We start from the raw sequence: 18,420 nt of genomic DNA on the forward strand, positions 1-18,420 counted from the left end.
TGTTGCAATAATTTTTTTTTCAATTTTTCATAAAAAACTATTTTAAAAATTGACAAATAAAAAGTGAAAATTTTATCACTGTTTTCATGAAATAAACGTTCTCCCCAAACCCAGTCCTCATAATCAAGTACAATTTGGTTGCACATCGTGCTGCTTGGATCAGAAAAGTTATAAAATAGCGCTGCTACTGTGCCTCAACTCATTTTCGCTTCGGACGGCGGGTAAGTAGGTAGCAGCAGCAGTAGCAGCAGTAGGAAGGTGGTTCCTGTCAAGCGCGCAGAGTTCGAGTTTTGCACCTTGAATTTTGCGCGTCGTTTCCGTCGAGATCATTGGCTGCTGGTAGCGGCGTCGCCTCGATGGCCCAAGCGCTCCTTGCCTGAATGATAACTACAAATCTCGATTACTTTTCGGAAGGACATATCAGCTTTTGTAAACAACGCATTTTGTCGTCGGTTTGGCATAACTAATAGTTCGCCCCACATACTAACACCACTATATCAGGTAGGGGAAAATTTTCTCCTATCTGATGGTAGTACTAGCATGCGTGGGCGTCCTACCAGTTACGCCAAATCGACGATCAAATGCGTTGTTTACAAAAGCTGATACGTTCCTTCGAAAAAGTAATCGAGAAATACTTCTTGAGCTGTGTACCAATTGCCGAGTTAAATTTAACTCGTGGTTAAACGTGACATTTCGTAAGTTATTTTCAATGTTCGAAAATGCATGAAATTGATCAATTTTCAAACAGAACTCAGCCACGGTTACCAAAATTTAACTTCTAGTCGGTCCGAAATAACCACGTCCATACAGCAGGGTTATTCGATAACTCATCTGTCACTTTTAGCCACGAGTTAAATTAAGCTCACCCATTGCGACACAGCCGTGGAAGTAAAATTAGGGCCATCCATAAATGACGTATATTTTTGACCAATTAACCCCCCTTCCCCATCGGAGCGTGTTTTGCAATACACCTAATACATGGCCGGTCCCAACTTTTGAAACCCCTCTCCTCCCTCAACTACTACGTTATTTATGAAAGTTCCCTAATCATTGGGCAACACTGAAAGACAGCAGCACTCACCACACAAAATGGGTTGGACATTTATGCGAAATTTCGGTATTGATAGTCAATATTTCGCGATCAAAACATTTTAGCTTTAAGTCCCTCTATTTAATTCTCGGTAGGGTAAATGTTGGCTTCGGCACCCATTGACTGTTTTCGGCAACCAAAATTTAAACGTTAATTTCACTATGTTTTCCCAGCAACGCACTTCCCTGAATGTGTCCAAACGATTGTTTAGCCTTTCAGCTTCAATCTGATTATATTTGAACGATCGAGCAATCCAGTAATGCTACATTTTTCTTCAAATAAAGCATACGCACTACAAAATGGGGTTGATTTCGAGTTGCCGATAATAGAACAGCTGGTTAACACGCAGTTCTAATGGGAAGGTTGCCGAAGAAAAAGAGACTGCCGACAATAGTCACACTCACCTGAGAAGTTTGGAGCGTTGTAAAAACGCTTTCAAAACGTTTTGAAAAATTCTGTCGACTGGAATGGATAGAGAAGCAAGCAGCAGGTGAATGTAAACAAACAGACACATCATATATGTGCGTGACGCTGAGAAAATGCTAGTAGAAGTGCAGACGCTGCTTAGATTGACGAGAATACGTAAATTCCCCTATATCTTTAATTTATTGATTGAATTAAAAAATATCTCAATATGATTTTTTAAAGATTTCGTGCGTTTTGTGAACGCACATTCATTATTTTGCATAAGAAACCGGGAACGGGGTGTTTCTATGGTGATAAGAAGGATTTTCCTTCACAGATTGCAGTTTTCTGTTCCAAGCTCTGAAATTATCAAACGGTACCTCTATTTATGCTTTTATATTAGCTATGAAAGTCCCCCCTACATGGAAAATTATGCTATAGAACGGTTTATACAACCCCTGTTTTTTTTTTGCTGATAGGGGCGAGGCAGAGCCAGCCAGTTCGATTGCATAATTCTTCAAGTAGGAGGGACTTGCAATGCTTATCTCTTAGCATAAATAGAGGTACCGTCGAGTTTTTTCTAGGTTCTGAAATTCGAAAGTGAGCGTTCAAAAGGGCCTACTTGTAATGTTCGATTTCTTCATCGATTTTCTGTTTACATTGCTACAGCTAAGCAAAACAATTCAATCTGAACATTTCATTAGGTCCTAAGTAACACTGAAAAGATTCTCTTCGTCGACTTTCTCCTTGAATCCACTCGGCCCAGGTATTTTCAGCACACATATCGATAAAAGAAGTTTTTATCTAGCATCTAATACGTCAAACACAACAAGGAACGATTCTCTGTTCAAGTTATTAAGGCTGTGTTCCATTTGGTGAATGTTTACTTAAATTGGACAGATGGAAAATTTTCAAATAAACCTGCTTATGCAGCGGACTTATTTCTGACAGGCAAGCAATCAATTTTGACAGACGCTTTCTCCAAAATCGGCCGATCTACAACCGGGATTTTCGAACATCTTAATTTATTTTCGAAGTGTCAAATCTAAGTGAAAATTTTCCAAATGGAACACAGCCTTAGTATTTTTTTTTATTTGTTCAATCGGTAGATAAAAGATGTACCGAGAACTTATTGGAGGGATTCATGGCTAATTGAATCGCTGAGGAAACCTTATTTCTGATCAATCTCATTACCACATAAAAATTTCAAGAGTACATATATCAGCTCTCACAAAACCTATAACAAAGAAACTGGAACTTCACGTTTGTTGCAGTCCAGTACACAAGGAGTTTCAATTTCATGAGTGATGTCACAACCGTCCAAGATTTGTGTCCTAGAAATCTTGAAGTGCTAGGGAATATCAGCCATCATGACGGTCATTGTTGGACGCTTCAATGAATCACCTGAAGAAAGCCTTACTCATATCTGATTGTAATTTACGAACCGAATGAAATAGAATATGTATTCGCATTTTTATGAGGTCCTAAATTTAACCAAGTTTTACTAAGTAGGAAATCCAAAATATGTACATATGACCGAAATCATAGGTTACTTCTACTGCATTTTAAATCAATATCTAGAAAAAATGCACGAGAATTTCACTACACAGCTTAACGTAGTCTACGTCAATCCTGCGGTCGTGTATTGTACACAACCCCACCAATTTTTTTTTTTTAATTTCCTACAATTTTCGTGAAATTCATTGAAGTTCCCTGAAGATCTTTAGTCTTTCCTGAAATTCACAGAACTTCCCTGAAGTTTTTTTCTATTCTCCTGAGGATGTTTCTGTAATTGCTCTAAAATTAATGGAACTGCCCTTAAGATCTTCAAACTTCCCTTTACTTCTTCGAACTTCCATGAGCTGTTCCGGACTTCTGTGTGGATTCTTATTTTTTCTGATGTTCTTTGGACTACATTCATCATTTTGTACGTGATTGGCGTCAACCCTAAATTTGTCGCCTATAGAAAATCAGCTCAAATGGTTAGAAGACCCGAGCCGAGAAATCGCGATGGGTGGATGGCACCACCCCCCGCACTATTTCGGGGATTCCTGTATTCAGTAGTCAGTGCAACCCTGCACTTTCCATGTACCCTTTGACATTCACCGCAATCCTGCAGTGTGCAGCATTCCAGGGTGAGAGCATGTGTACACAGTGTACATCTATCGGAATAATTCGTACTGTTGGTATCAAATGGATTTTATCTTTCACCTCAGGTACGACGAAGCATTTTCCGAAACGGGACTGAGGATGGTTCGGCAAAACCACCAACCGCACTTTCCCAACCCGAGCTCAGCGCCAGCCAGCGGTGCTGGTGGGTGGTGACATAATTATTTTTTGTCCATGTGGTCAACCGTCTTTAATTAATGTCATGATTAGTTTGAAAGCTTCACAACGGTGGTGCTGTTGGTTGCTACAGAAGGGGGAAAAATGGACGGTGTCCTTTTTTCCCGTTGGCGCTAATGCGATCCAATTTCGGAACCAATTGCCTTTAATCCCTGTTGAGATCGGCGGCTGAAGCGGATCATCATCGAGTTTTACCAAGTCCTCCATTCCCGTGGAATATGAGCGATGGAACTGCCGTCAGTACCCTCAATTAAACCACGCTCTCTTTTTTCGATTATATGTTTCAGCTAGATCAATAGATATGGGTGCAGCAGCTGCCGAGCTGATGCACCAGTGCTTTTTCGCTCTCTATTTTCGGATTTTCCTCTTTACAATAGACTAAATAACACACATAGAAAAATAAACTTATCTAAAGGTACTGGAATTTGGTGGTTCTCGCTATATGCTGCTTGTGGTTTTTTTTTTGAGTCGCTTTAGCAACGACGATGGTGATGATGATGTGGTGTTTGATTGAGGTTATACTGACGCGATGGGAATACTTAGATTCAGTAGCAAGGTCCAGGATGATGGTTGGAAGTGATTATTGGAAACAGCTAGCTCCTATATTCATAGATAGTTGGGTCGCGACACACAGCACAAAAGGCCCATGTTTTTGTAGAGCGAGCCCCGTCGGCGTTTTGCTGGCCATGGTCCGTTGATTTCGGTCGTTAGGGCGATCGTGCGCTCTGTGGAAAATTAGCGGTTGGTTTCAGGAATTTTTGAACGAGTAAATCATTTTACCTAAATAGGTCTCCTGCTGGGGCATAAACTCTTGCAAGTCTTGCAGTATCCTGGCGATTTCCTGCGAGTCCTTGGTTATACTGCACAGTTCCTCCTGGTTGAAATCGGGTGTTATCTGCTTGCACAGTAAAATCTGACTTATCACATTCCCGAGATTTGACGGACCGGCGCGGTTTTCTGTGGAATCGATGCATTAGCTTTTAATTGATTCATACTCCTTTGGATCCCACGAGCTTACCATAATAACCGGACATATCCATAGGTATGACCTGCACTAGCCGGTGGCTTTTGATCAGTTCTCTTAGAAATAGTTGAGCTAGGTAGAAGAGCAGCACCAGATGAGGGTTATCCGCCAGGATGCCTTCGGCTAGGGCCCTGTAGAAGAAAAGAAAAAGAAAAACATAAACCCCTTATCATTCGAAGGCAATACACAATCTTATGGTGACCAATCTTCGATTAACACCTACTAAAAACATCGGTCCCAATCTAACCATGATTATTCGGGGGGAAACCATTTGCTCCACGCAACACCCACGGGAAGCTAAGCAAGAGAAAAAATATCCCATAACAACCCGAGAAAACGTGGTCGGTTCCGTTTTCCCAATGCAACCGCAGCAGCATTTCCGAGTGGCAGAGAGCTTCATCTATTATTAACCGAACAATTTAAGCTTACCAACCAACCAACCAACGAACTCGAGGGGAGAGTGAACATTCAGCATCTTTGTTCCGCCGTCGTAGTCGTCGTCTTGTAATTCCAACTACCCTCATCACATGAATATTTAAAGCTGATAGATGAGCGCGAGCGGTTTCCATTCTCGTGCTGCAGGGAGGAATTAACCTTGAACTTTCATGGGATACGCGTTACATACTAGCGAAATATAATCAAAAACGGGTTTTGCAATTCTTCGCTAGTGAACTTCGGAAATCTTGGAATTTTAATCTAAGTTTGTTTTTCTGTGAAGGTCAGGCAAAGCTTCACAAGAAACGCTTAAAAAAGCATTTCAAGTTGGTGAGATCAGATTGAAGTTTTGCTAGTACAACGTTGTGAATTGTGGCCTTGAAGGAATCTATGAGTCAAAACTTCAAGGGGCTTCAAGCATAACAAAGAACACACTAGAATTACGTGGGTGCAACTCTGCAACTTTCACGATCCAGATGGCGCATCAATCGAAGAATACTGGAAACAGATCAATAGGTCATCACTACACCCAACCGGGATATGTAAAATTCTTTTACAGATTTTCATAAAAAGTATGCAGAATTTGTACATGAATATATTCTGTAATGTTGGATGATTTAAAAAATATTATCGTAATTGTTATGATTGCTTATTCTTCGAACAAAGTTTGCTTCACGCTATGTCTGAAGGCACTTTTTTTGCAACTTTCATGTACCTCAGTTTTTTCTTCACAGGATGTTAAAATTGATCCTTACAATCATATCTGTGATAGTTTTAAAATATTTCACCTTGAGTTTTTTGAGGTAAAGTGTTTTGAAGTTTACAAAACCGATTATGAAGGAGTATACGGCCCTATACTAAAGCAAAACTATTACGAATTGAACTTAGGAGTTAAATAAGGTTTAAAAGTTGATTGAATTAATTCAAATTGCTTTAAAGAGCTCTCTTTGACTCTCAAGTAAGATTCGTATTGATCCTTTTACGCAAAATCAATTAATATTTGTTGCTAGAGCAACATCTTGTTTAATTTCTCTTCCCTCATAAGAGTAAAAGATAAAGGACGAGCAGGACAGTCTAGGACAGCCACGTAATCATAGAAGGCATTGTTTTTTGTCCTGTTCCGAGTGTTTTTTTATATATGTATTGTGTAGAAAATCTGGAAAATTAAAAAAAAAAAATCACGAAAAAAAATAGAGCGTTCGTTTTTTGTTCTTCGAAAAAGCGACTCCGTCAAGAAAAAATTTCACTCCACCTAAGTAGCGACGATCGAGATAGTAGGTATCCGACATTTTTGTGTCCCGTACTCAGCAGGTGGCGAAGGTGGCCTTTGCAACCCTGTGCGGCAAAACATTTGCTTGTATTTTTAAAAATAAATAGACATGTTTGACTCAACGGTGAGATTGAAAATAAATTCTGGCAACCATGACGAATTTGTTTGAAAATCATTTAACCGATAACGCCGATAATACAGGAATTAAACTCACATGATGTTAGCTACTCTTGCCCAGTGAGTTTAGGTAGCCCTTACCTTGAATTACTACAGAACTGGTGGATCTTCATTGCAGTTCGCATATTTTGTCTAAGGGAACTTTCAGGAAGGTTCAGCGACTTTCTAGGAAAGTCTGCAAACTATATGGAACTGTAGTGAATTTTAGTAACTTTCAGAGAATGTTTTTGAACTTTAGGGAAGTTCTACAAACTTCAGGGATTTTCTTTAAACTTTAAAGATATGCTTCGATCTTCAAAGAAGTTCTATAAACTTTTGGAAAATTCTGCCAACTTCAGGGATGTTTTTGTGCTTCAAGGGAGTGCAATGGTTTCCTGGTAAGTTCTACGCACTTTAAAAGAGTACTGTGAATTATAGCAACATTATATGAATTTCAATGATACTCCGCAAAAAGTTCTTTAAACGCCAGGAAATGTTTGTAAACTTTAGGATACTCTGTGAACTAAAGGGAAAATTTGATAACATTAGGAAATACTGGGAACTTAAGGAAATATCTGAGAATTCCAGGAAATGCTAAACTCAGAGACGTTCTGTGTACTTCAAAGAAGTTGTAAGAACATCAGGAAAGTTTGAAGAATTTCATTGAAGTTCAACGAAATCAAGGAAAAACTTATGAACATGGAGTTGAAATTGAATGTAACTTCTATAAGCTGTCTCATTGGGTTGCTGGTGGAACAACTTAGAATCCATGTCTTAGAAAACAGGTATGATAGAGAGAATTTGTTATGATATCGCTTTCTCTTTTACGCTTCTCTTATGAAATGTGATCGACGATAACGCTTCAAATTGGGTGGTTGCTGCAAATGCGACTCTGCATACGCAATTTTGGTTCGCTGGTCGGCATTGTAGGTGCTTTTTTTTTATCTAGTTCGTTTATTTGGAAGGCTCAATCGCGTTAGCTTTACGGAGCCGATAATTCATTGTTCACTGTGTGTAACAAAATTCACTTAATTCTATGTCTAGTAGGAGTTGGGCCGATTACTCGCGGCTTACTCGAGGTTAGAAGGATACATTTTCGAAGGATAGGATCAGGGGAGGAGCTTGGGGTAGGGTTTCGTTGTTGCATCAGAGCGTTGTCGCCAGTATGAACGGTAGTGCTGTTCTAGCTTCGTCCGGAGTTCGACCGGCTATGGTGGGTGACCAGTGGGCGACGATGAGACTCATCGAGACGGGGGACAAGACAAACAAAAACTAATAAAGAGAGACAAAAGACAAAAGGAATTAAATGAAGAAAAACATAAACGGACTGCATATAGCAGAGATCGCGGGTACCCAACACGTCTCTGATAGGAATATAGGGTTGTCTTCCTTGGGCCTCGAGGGTATTCAAAAGTCGCTCTCTGGCGGCGCCATTATCCGTACATTGCCAAACGGCGTGATCGATGTCGTCGTAACCGTTTCCACACCGACAGATGTTGCTGTCCACGAGGTTTATTCTATTGAGATGAGCATCTAGCGAGTAGTGATTGGACATAAGTCTACTCATCACGCGAATCAAGTCACGACTTAAGCCCAAGCCTTTAAACCACGCTCTCGAAGAAACATTAGGATTAATTGAATGTAACCACCGTCCAAGTTTTCCATTGTCCCAATCGGTTTGCCAACTCGAAAGGGTACTCTGACGCACTAAATGGTAAAATTCATCGTGTGAAATTTGCCTGTCATACAATTCGCCTTCCTGCGCGCCCAACTTTGCGAGAGAGTCCGCCTTCTCATTGCCTGGGATTGAGCAATGTGAGGGGACCCATACAAAGGTAATCATATATGATCTTTCGACCAGCACACACATCTGCTCCCTTACCTTTGAAAGGAAATAAGATGAGTGCCTACCTTGTTTCATCGACCGAATAGCCTCAATCGAACTGAGACTATCCGAGAAGATGAAGTAATGGTCTGCGGGCATGTTGGAAATCATCCCCAATGCGAAGTTGATTGCCGCCAGCTCAGCAACAAAAACGGAACAAGGTTCCTGAAGTTTGCGGAAGGCGCTAGAGTTTTCATTGAAGACACCGAAGCCAGTGGATCCATTGAGACGGGACCCGTCTGTAAAATATCTTTTCATGCAATTGACTTGTTGGTACTTTTCAGTAAAAATACGTGGGATAATAATAGGTCGAAGTTGATCGGGAATCCCATGAGTTGCTTGTTTCATGGTCAGATCATATTCAATTGAGGAACTGCGATTGGTGAAGTGAACACGGTCTGGAGTATAACAAGGAAGACACATATCTGATGATATGTAGTGGTGGTAGATTCTCATAAATCGAGATTGTGTGTTCAGCCCAAGAATTTCTTCAAAATTAGCAATTATAAGTGTGTTCGTCACTCCGCATTTGATAAGTATTCTGAGAGAGAGCTCCCAGAAACGGTTCTGGAGGGGTGTTACTCCTGCCAGAACCTCGAGACTCATGTTATGCGTTGAGTGCATACAGCCGAGAGCAATACGCAGACAACGATATTGAATTCGTTCCAATTTTATTAGGTGACTTTTTCTTGCCGAGAGAAAGCAGAAAGAGTCGTACTCTAGAACAGAGAGAATAGTTGTTTTATAAAGCGTTATGAGGTCTCCCGGATGAGCACCCCACCATGTGCCGCAAATTGAACGGAGAAAGTTGATCCTCTGCTGACATTTTTGCTTCAAATACGTAATATGGGCATTCCAAGTGCACTTTGAATCAAACCAGACCCCAAGGTACCCAAAAGATTAAGCTGCATTTGGGCTGGGTACTGCTTTCGAGTAAACACTACCAGTTCAGTTTTCTGCGGCGAGAATTCGATCCCTAGATTCCTAGCCTAAGAAGACAAGTTATCTAAGGAATTTTGCAATGGTCCTTGCAAGTCTACGGCATGTGGACCTCTTACGGAAACCACACCGTCATCTGCAAGTTGTCTTAGCGTGCATTGTTCTGCCAAACAGTTGTCGATATCTTTGACGTAAAAGTTATAAAGAAGAGGGCTGAGACATGAGCCTTGGGGCAGGCCCATGTAGCTAATTCTGGAAGTTGTCAGTTACCCAAGGGAAAAGTTCATTTGCTTTTCTGACAACAAATTGTACAAGAAATTATTTAAAATTCCAGAAAGTCCACATCTGTGCAGATTGTCTGACAGAATTTCAATGGAAACTGAATCAAAAGCCCCCTTAATGTCCAAGAATACTGAAGTCAATTGCTCCTTGTGTGCAAAGGCCAGTTGAATATCTGTTGAAAGCAGCGCTAGACAATCGTTTGTTCCTTTGCTCTTGCGGAACCCAAACTGTGTGTTTGATAGCAAGTTATTTGATTCGACCCAGTGATCGAGTCTCCGAAGGATCCTTTTCTCCAACAATTTCCTAATGCACGAAAGCATAGCAATCGGACGGTATGAGTTATAGTCAGGCGCTGGTTTGCCAGGTTTTCGAATGGCTATTACTTTGACCTGTCTCCATTCAGGCGGTACAATGTTGTTTTCTAGCAAGGAATTGAATAAATCTAGCAAGCGTCTTTTAGCGATATCTGGGAGATTTTTCAGAAGATTGAATTTAATCATATCGCTTCCCGGTGAGGAGTTGTTCTTTGAAAGAAGAGCCATAGAGAATTCCAGCATTGTGAATGGTCTATCCAGAGAGCTGTCGGTCGGAGACGCTTCTCGAAGAATGTGTTGTACTAGAACTGAGTCCGGACAGACCTTTTTAGCGAAATCGAATATCCATCGGTTGGAGTATTCTGCACTCTCTGCACTCTAGAATATGAGCGGTTACGCATGTTGCGAGCCACCCTCCACAAGGTGGTCATTGAGGTTTCTCGTGAGAGTCCCTCGACGTAATTGCGCCAATAACCGCGTTTTTTTGCTTTGATTAATTGTTTCAGCTTTGTCTCAAGCTTTGAATATTCCTCGAAGTAAGTGGAGGTTTTGTGTCTACGAAAAGCTTTGAAAGCATCAGATTTTTCTACATACAATTTTGTGCATTCTTCGTCCCATCCAGGTGTGGCTGGTCTCCTTTTGAAGGGCGCACTTGGAACTTTTCTTTTTTGTGCTTCCAGTGAGCTTTTGTAAATCAAATCGGCTAGGAATCGATATTCTTCCAATGGTGGAAGCGCATCTATTGATTCGACACCGATTGTCACCGCCGTTGTATATTTCTGCCAGTCGATGTTCCTTGTAAGATCAAATGGAACCCGAGATGGTTCTACATTGTAGGTGCTTGATAAACATGTAGGCATATGAACAGGCATAGCGTGTGCTTCTCCAAATACATTGCGTCTAGAAAATCATCTCGTAGGGTTTCATACAAAAATATGCGTTTTGGAGAAACTTTCTCGTACGCTGTAATCCATTACAAGTACTGCCATTTCATTTGTTGTATGGAACATATGCAGAGGATGTAATAAATCCAATCTTACATTGGATGTAAGAGAAAATTATTTTGCATGTAGAAACATTTTACATATGAGTTTTGAAGCGTCAAGTGTAAATTTCGGTATATTAGACGAGGCTACCGGTATTGAATTTAACTTCAAACGGTTTGAACCAATGTCAATGTCAATACTGTCAACTCGATACAAGTAAATCATATCAAATTATGCTGGATTTAAAATGCTAACCAAATCTGATATTCAGGGCTGGTAGAGCTGATGCGATATAATAGTAGTGACTTTAGTGACTAAAATTACGGAAATAGTGACCAAATAGTGACTTGGAAATACTAAGAAAATAACCATTGTATATGGTAACTTAGGCTCTGAACCATTTGGTGGATTTTTTTTAACTTTTGGTTAAAATTTGACGGATGGAAAGTTATTGATTAACTCTACTATCCGAGCATGGTTATTTCTGACAGACAAGAAGTTAAATTTTGACAACCGTGGCTGAGTTCTTCTCGAAAACCGGTCAATCGACAGCACAGGGATTTTCGAACATAGAGAATCACTTTCGAAATGTCACTTTTAACCACGACTTAAATTTAGCTCGGCAAATGGTTCACAGCCTTAGAAATTCAACTACGGTTTGATATTGAAATAAACTTTTTATGTTATTGCACTTAAAAATTAAATTTCATAAATTCCTTTAATATAATCGAAATCTCCTGTGAAGAGCATTTGAAGTGATTTGAATAATTTACTTTTGTTTACGTTATACATGATAACTAGCAAATAGTAATTCCCATTTTTATGATCTTGAATTTGATTCTGCGTTAGAAATCTTTTAAATTTTTATGTGTCTAGATAGATAACTTTGATAATTCGCTAATAACTTTTCACAGAATTTCTTTAGAATGTTCTCAAGAACTTGTTTAGAACAATTTCCTTTCTCTTTAACTTAGAGGCAAATAAGCTTTTACAAAAATAATATTGCATTCTTGAAATTGTTTGCAGAACAATCAACAAAATTCTTGGAAATAGATTATTTTCGTAGTTGGAAATGCTTAACATCAAATAGGGTAAATGTCGGCTTCGGCACCCATTGACTGTTTTCGGCAACCAAAATTTAAACGTTAATAATCACTATGTTTTCCCATCAACACACTTCCCTGAATGCATCCAAACGATTCTTTAGTCTTTCAGCTTCAATCTGATTGTATGTGTACGTCTGAGCAGTCCTGTTATGGCAGATTTTTATTCAAATGAAGCATACGTACTCTAAAATGGGGTTGATTTCAAGTTGCCGATAATAGAACAGCTGGTTAACACGCAGTTCTAATGGGAAGGTTGCCGAAGAAAACGAGGCTGCCGACAATAGTCACACTCACCTGAGAAGTTTGGAGCGTTGTAAAAACACTTTCAAACAGTTTTGAAGAATTCTGTCGATTAAAATGGATAGAGAAGCAAGCAGCAGATGAATGTAAACCAACAGACACGTCATAAATGTGCGTGACGCTGAGAAAATGCTAATAGAAGTGTGGACACTGCTTAGATTGACGAGAATACGTAAATTCCCCTATCAGAAATTAAAGTGGACATTTTATACGATAGATGAGAAGATGAAAGTAATGAGTTGTTAGTTCCCTTATAGTATGGCAGTGTGAAATTTGTATATAGAAAGTAGAAAGCGAACAAAGGCTAATTTTGAGGAAGGTACGAATCGGCAAGAGCATCTCCTTTACCAAGTTCATCCGTTACTGAGGGATGGTGAGAGATGTTTCCCAAACACGTGATGTTTGGCAAAAGGGATGATCGCCGATTTGCTTATGTACCTCCGATGTACGGAAACAGTTCTATCGATTGTTTCACACTCAAGTCGCCATCTGACGTAAACAACTACTTTCCTCAAAATTGTCCATTGCTCGATTTCTACTTTGTATATACAATTTTCACACTGCCGTAGGGTAAACGCTCCTATTGTTGCGGTACGTTAGACGCGTTAGGTTCCTATAGTTGTGTATTGAGTCTCCATGACTCAACTATAGGAACCTAACGCTTCTAACGTACCGCAACTATAGGAGCGTTTCCCCTACTACAACGGAACTATCAACTCTATAATTTAATCTCCTCATCTATCGTATAAAATCTCCACTTAAAGTATGACATTTGACGTTAAGCATCTGTAAATCGTTAAATTCATGCATGAAGAAATAACATATGATTATTTAAAGTAGATCATTTTCGATTTTTTATTGATTCTTCTAGGAGCTCCCTGAAGGCTCTTTCCATAAATCCATTTTAAATTTATTTGAATTCCCCTTAGAATTGCCATGCAATTAACCTCATAAATTTCATAAAATTCTGCTTAGAATAATCTTGGACTTCTCCCCTGCATTCAGTTGGAAATTAAATTCGTATTATCCTTCAAATTCCCATAGTATTTCTTCGGAATTCTCAAAACAGAAAACCATCACAAAATAACTTTGAAACTCTTCTCAGCATTCCTTTGCGATTGAACTTTCAAAATTCGATTCCATTGAAATTCTCGGAATTTATTTCGAACTATTTAGAAATCTTTTGGAATTTCAGAACTAATTTTGAATTCTTATTAGAATTTGACATAGAATCCTCATCCAATCTTCATAGAATTCTTCTCAGAACTCTTGTTAAATGGTAATCTCCTCTGATATATCCTGGTGTCATTCTTAGAATCCTATAAAATTCTCTTAAAATTTACTAAGGATTTTTTAAAGTTCTTAATCATCTTAAGACTTTTGAAAATCTATCACAGACAAAAACCTTTGGAAAGTTTCCAAGGTTTACAATTTATTTTCTGGAAAAGGAGGTAAATTTTCTCCGATTTTAATCGAAATTGAAGGCATTTCCCAATAGTTTTCCTGGTGTTTTAAAGTTTTTTGTTTGAAGTTTTTAAATTTTTAAACAGATAAGTATATTTTGTTAAAACTACTGTAGACTTTCTTAGTGCCAAGTACTCAATTTAAACATTTTGTTGATATTTTTAAATTTTACTTTATTTTAGCAGTGAAAAAGTGACTTTAGTGACTATTTTTAGGGAAATAGTGACTTTAGTGACTTTTTGGTGGAAAAAGTGACTTTTTAGTGACTTGCTTCAAAATAGTGACCAAGTCACTAAAAAGTGATATTCTAGGCAAGCATGGGAAAATTCATTATCTCGCGCGAGCAACACAGAAACAAAATATTCACCCTCACCAACAAGCAGATCACTGGCGTGCACAGGGTGGGGCAAGGTGGGGGCAATTTCCCTTCCTTTTATAAATAAGATTTTCATTTCCACACTTACAAAATAATGATATAAAATAATTTGATTTCTTGATAACTTGATTTGAAGGTAATATAACTTCATTTCATAAAATAAGAGCACTGAAAACCTTTTATTGCGTTATTTCCTTTGAGATGGTCCCTGTAAATTATACCACAAAGGTGCATGAAGGGACAAACTTCAATGAAATTTTTTGGTTGCAACACAGTGCATTTTTGCACACAAAAAAATTCTGGTGTAATTTTGTTTCTCAAGGTGGCTCATGGAGGGTTTAAAGAAGAGGATAAATTTAAGGTTGAAAAAATTCACCTTTGTGATGGCAGATCGAAGAAAAAGCTGGTGTAAAAATATCATCAACTCATAAAACAACTCTGGTATAAAAATATCATCAAGGTGGTGATTGGAGGGACCAATTAAAATAAAAATTGGAAAAATTGAATCACGCTAAAAATTTGAACGTGCAAATTTAACTGAAAATTTCTGGTGGAAAGTTCACAACACTGTGGTGAATGTAAAAGCAACACAGCAAAAAAATAATTTTGATATCACATCAAAGTGGATGCACTACAATCATGTCGAAAATTTCATGTAATTTTTATGACCACATAAATAAACAAATGCAGTAAAAGCAGCGTAATGTCAGTTCATGCATTGTATTAATGATAATTTTGTCCTTTTTAGCAAGTAATATTACACCATATTTTCGACATGATTGTAGTGCATCCACTTTGACGTGATATCAAAATTATTTTTTTGCTGTGAAGGTTTATTCATTTTACAGGTGCATAATTTGCATCGTTCTGATGAATGCAAGCTTCATTAAAAATTTATGGTGGAAAATTTGCAGCATTCTAGTGCATGAAGAGGCAACGTCTGAAAATTGCACCACAAAGGTGCATTGTGAAACAAACTTCACTGCCAATTTTTGGTGCAAAATTTGAGAAACTTGCACTGGTTTGGTAAATAAAGGCACAAGCTTTATTTAAAATTAAGCTATATTGAAAAATTCTGGTGGAAAAACTGCACCGTTCTGGTGAACGGATGGGCAAGCTTTTTGGAAAAAATTTGGTCTTAAATTTGCATCGTTGTGCTGAATAGAGAAACAAACTTTAATAATGATATCTGGTGTAAAATTTGCACCATTATGATGTTTGGAGGGAAGCTGCTTTACTGAAAATTTATGATGCAAAATCTAAAAATAGGGGCAAGCTTTATTTGGTGAAAAACCTGCAACATTCTGATGATAGGAGAAGCAAGCTATATTGAAAATGTCTGGTGGAAAAAAGAAAAAGGAAATCTGCACCAATCAGAAGATTGGAGAAGCAATTTTTATTGAACATTAACGATGGTAAATTTGCATCGTTCTGATCAGTGCTGTCATCGTAAAATTTGAGCTTGGTAGTCGCAGAAGTAATATAAGGGCGCACCAACTAAACAAATTAAGAAATTTTGGTTTCCGATAAAAGCTAGTTAGTCGTCGACTACCCGTGACTACCCTCAACTACAGCACTGGTTCTGATCAATTGAAATTTTCTGGTGGCAAGTTTGTATTGAAAATTTCTGGTGTAAGATTTGCAACAATCTGCTGCTTGGAGAGGCCTTATGTAAAAATTGCACAGTTCTGGTGAATGATTGGGGCAAGCTTTATTGAACATTTATGGTAGAAAAACTACAACGATTTGGTGAATGGGTGGACAACTTAAACTTGCTTTCCGAGAAGAACCTCAAGGGTATTGAATTCTTAGGACAGTTCTAAAAGAAAAGATTTCTGGGGATGATTCCATGAAAATTTTGCGAATAATTTCTAGTGAGTCCTGCAGATAGTTCCAAGATAATGTCGGAAAGAATACCGAGAAAATCAAATTTTGAATGAAATTTCAAAGGGATGTTGAGAAAAATTTCAATGGAGTTCCTAGGATAATTTCAAGCTCATTCTGGGAAGACTTTCTGGAGAATGCAGAGGAAATATTTCTGAAACTTTAGGGGAATTTCAGTTCCAAGGTGTTCTGAGAAAAAAAAAAGTTCTAAAATATGCCGAGAAGAATCTCAAGGAAACTGAATTCTTATGACAGTTCCAAAATATTTCTGGGAGAATTCAAAGAAAATTCTGCGGATAATTTTTAAAGCTTTTTTCAGATAGTTCCAAGACAATTTCGAAAAAATCCAATATTGAGTGTAAATTCTAAGGGATTTTAAGCAAAATTTCAAGTGAATTCCGAGGATAATTTTTAACTCATTCAATTCCAATATGTTCTGAGAAAAAATCTTTGAGAAAAATTCAGTTCTTAATATAATTCCAGTGGACTTCTGAGAAGAATTTCAAAAGAGCTCTTAGGAAAGTTCTAAAAAAATCCGAGCAGAACCTCAAGGATATTGAATTCTGAGAACAGTTCCAAAGGATTTCTGGGGAGTATTCCAAGAAAATTTTGCGTGTAATTTCTAGTTACTCCTGCAGATAGTTCCTAGATAATTCCAAAAAGAATACCGAGAAAATTAAATTTTCAGTGAAATTCCAAAGGGATTTTGAGAAAAATGTCAAGGGAGTACCGATAATTTCTAGCTCATTCCAGGAACATTTTTTTTGAGGAAATTCTTCTGAAACTCTAAGGGAATTTCAGTTCCAAGTTTTTCTGAGTAAAAATCAAGAAGAGTTCTAAAAATAATTCAAGAGGACTTCTGAGAAGAATTTCAAAAGAGCTCATAGAGTTCTAAAAATTTCGAAAAGACCCTTAAGGTATTCTGAGGATGGACTTTTTTAGTTTGCCATTGAACCTTGGTCTATTGTTGTCTTACTAAAAATTCGCCTAAGAATCTTCTTTGAAAATTTCAAGTCATTTGTTACCGTGGTTAAAAAGTTACAGCTGTTTATGTGCGTTGCAATAAATTCGGGTTTGTCTTTTATATCATCTTTAAAACATGTTGAATGTTCGGTATCATTTTCTGTCACCCCGACTGACGGTACTTTGGGACGGTTCATCATCGTCGATGCGATTAAATTGCCAATTTCCACAGTTTGCATTGAAGAAGATGAACCACCACCGGAGCAACAAAATAAATAAAATTAGCTAAATTAAACAGTTGCGAAACAGTGGTGGGTGGACAGCACCATCTCCCACGCACGTTGGAGTACTCCCCATCCCTAGATTAAATGCACCATAGAAAAAAATTGCCCCTCCTTAACAAGATTCCTGTGCACGCTAGTGAAGCAGATTATCTGATCCAAATGACTCTGCAGGTATGCTTGGAACTCTCAGCAATAGAAGGATAAACTGCCAGTCCGCATCGTGCTCTCTTGCCATGCGGATCTATTTGGTTTTTGCTTAAGGAAGTGTTACTACTACCTAAAGCTACAACAAATTTAAACAGCACTTTTCAGTGCTCAACCTGTAAAAATTTTCTACCTTGTTCAACTCTTATTCCTCTTCGATCCTTGTTTGGACCCTACCCGAGGTAATCCTTCTTGGATATAGATTTGGAAAATTCCTCTTCGATCCTTCAGATTCTTATAGTAATCTGCTTGGAAGTGGATTTGGATAAAAAATTTACTGCCGGCATGGCGCCTAAACGCAAAAGAAAGGGGCAAACTCTTGATCCCCCTTCTGATGAAATTAATTTGAGTAATCAATTTGATTTGCTCATTGATGGAAGGCCGCCCTCGAAAACCAACACTATTATCGGATAAGTGAAAAATTTCCCTACACAATAATGCTGTTGGTTTGCCTGGGCGGCCTTCGCTTTGTGAAGAAAGGGCTTTAGATTGGTTTGTTTACAAATGCTGATGATTCCTTCTCTATTGTTAATCTAGAAATGCTCTATTGGTTTGATACAACTAAGGACCAAATCTAGAGAAAATGAAGAAGTGACTGTTTTCTTTCGCAAGCAATACACAGGGGAAATGGATGTAACATCGACCTAAATGCCCTAAGATTTTTAGCGATGAGCCCAATCTTAGATCCATAGGCCAACATTAGAGCC

At 38.3% G+C, this 18,420-nt stretch overlaps 1 protein-coding gene across 1 annotated transcript in view; it reads right to left on the reverse strand.

Moving 5' to 3' along the window:
• Positions 1-3,359: 3,359 nt before the first annotated feature.
• The window catches only part of dcma (decima), a 141,950-nt gene continuing 126,889 nt past the window's right edge, over positions 3,360-18,420 (reverse strand). Inside the window, exons 3-5 of the mRNA XM_065227592.1 lie at positions 4,860-4,996; positions 4,622-4,798; positions 3,360-4,566 (exon numbers count right to left, since the gene is read on the reverse strand). Coding sequence (XP_065083664.1) covers positions 4,448-4,566; positions 4,622-4,798; positions 4,860-4,996 — 433 coding nt within the window. The 3' untranslated portion in view covers positions 3,360-4,447. The remainder of the gene's footprint in view (positions 4,567-4,621; positions 4,799-4,859; positions 4,997-18,420) is intronic.

This window comes from Ochlerotatus camptorhynchus, unplaced genomic scaffold (genome assembly GCF_037179485.1).
Source record: "Ochlerotatus camptorhynchus isolate MF236.1 unplaced genomic scaffold, CSIRO-AGI_Acam_v1.1 ptg000274l, whole genome shotgun sequence".
NCBI lineage: Eukaryota > Metazoa > Arthropoda > Insecta > Diptera > Culicidae > Ochlerotatus > Ochlerotatus camptorhynchus.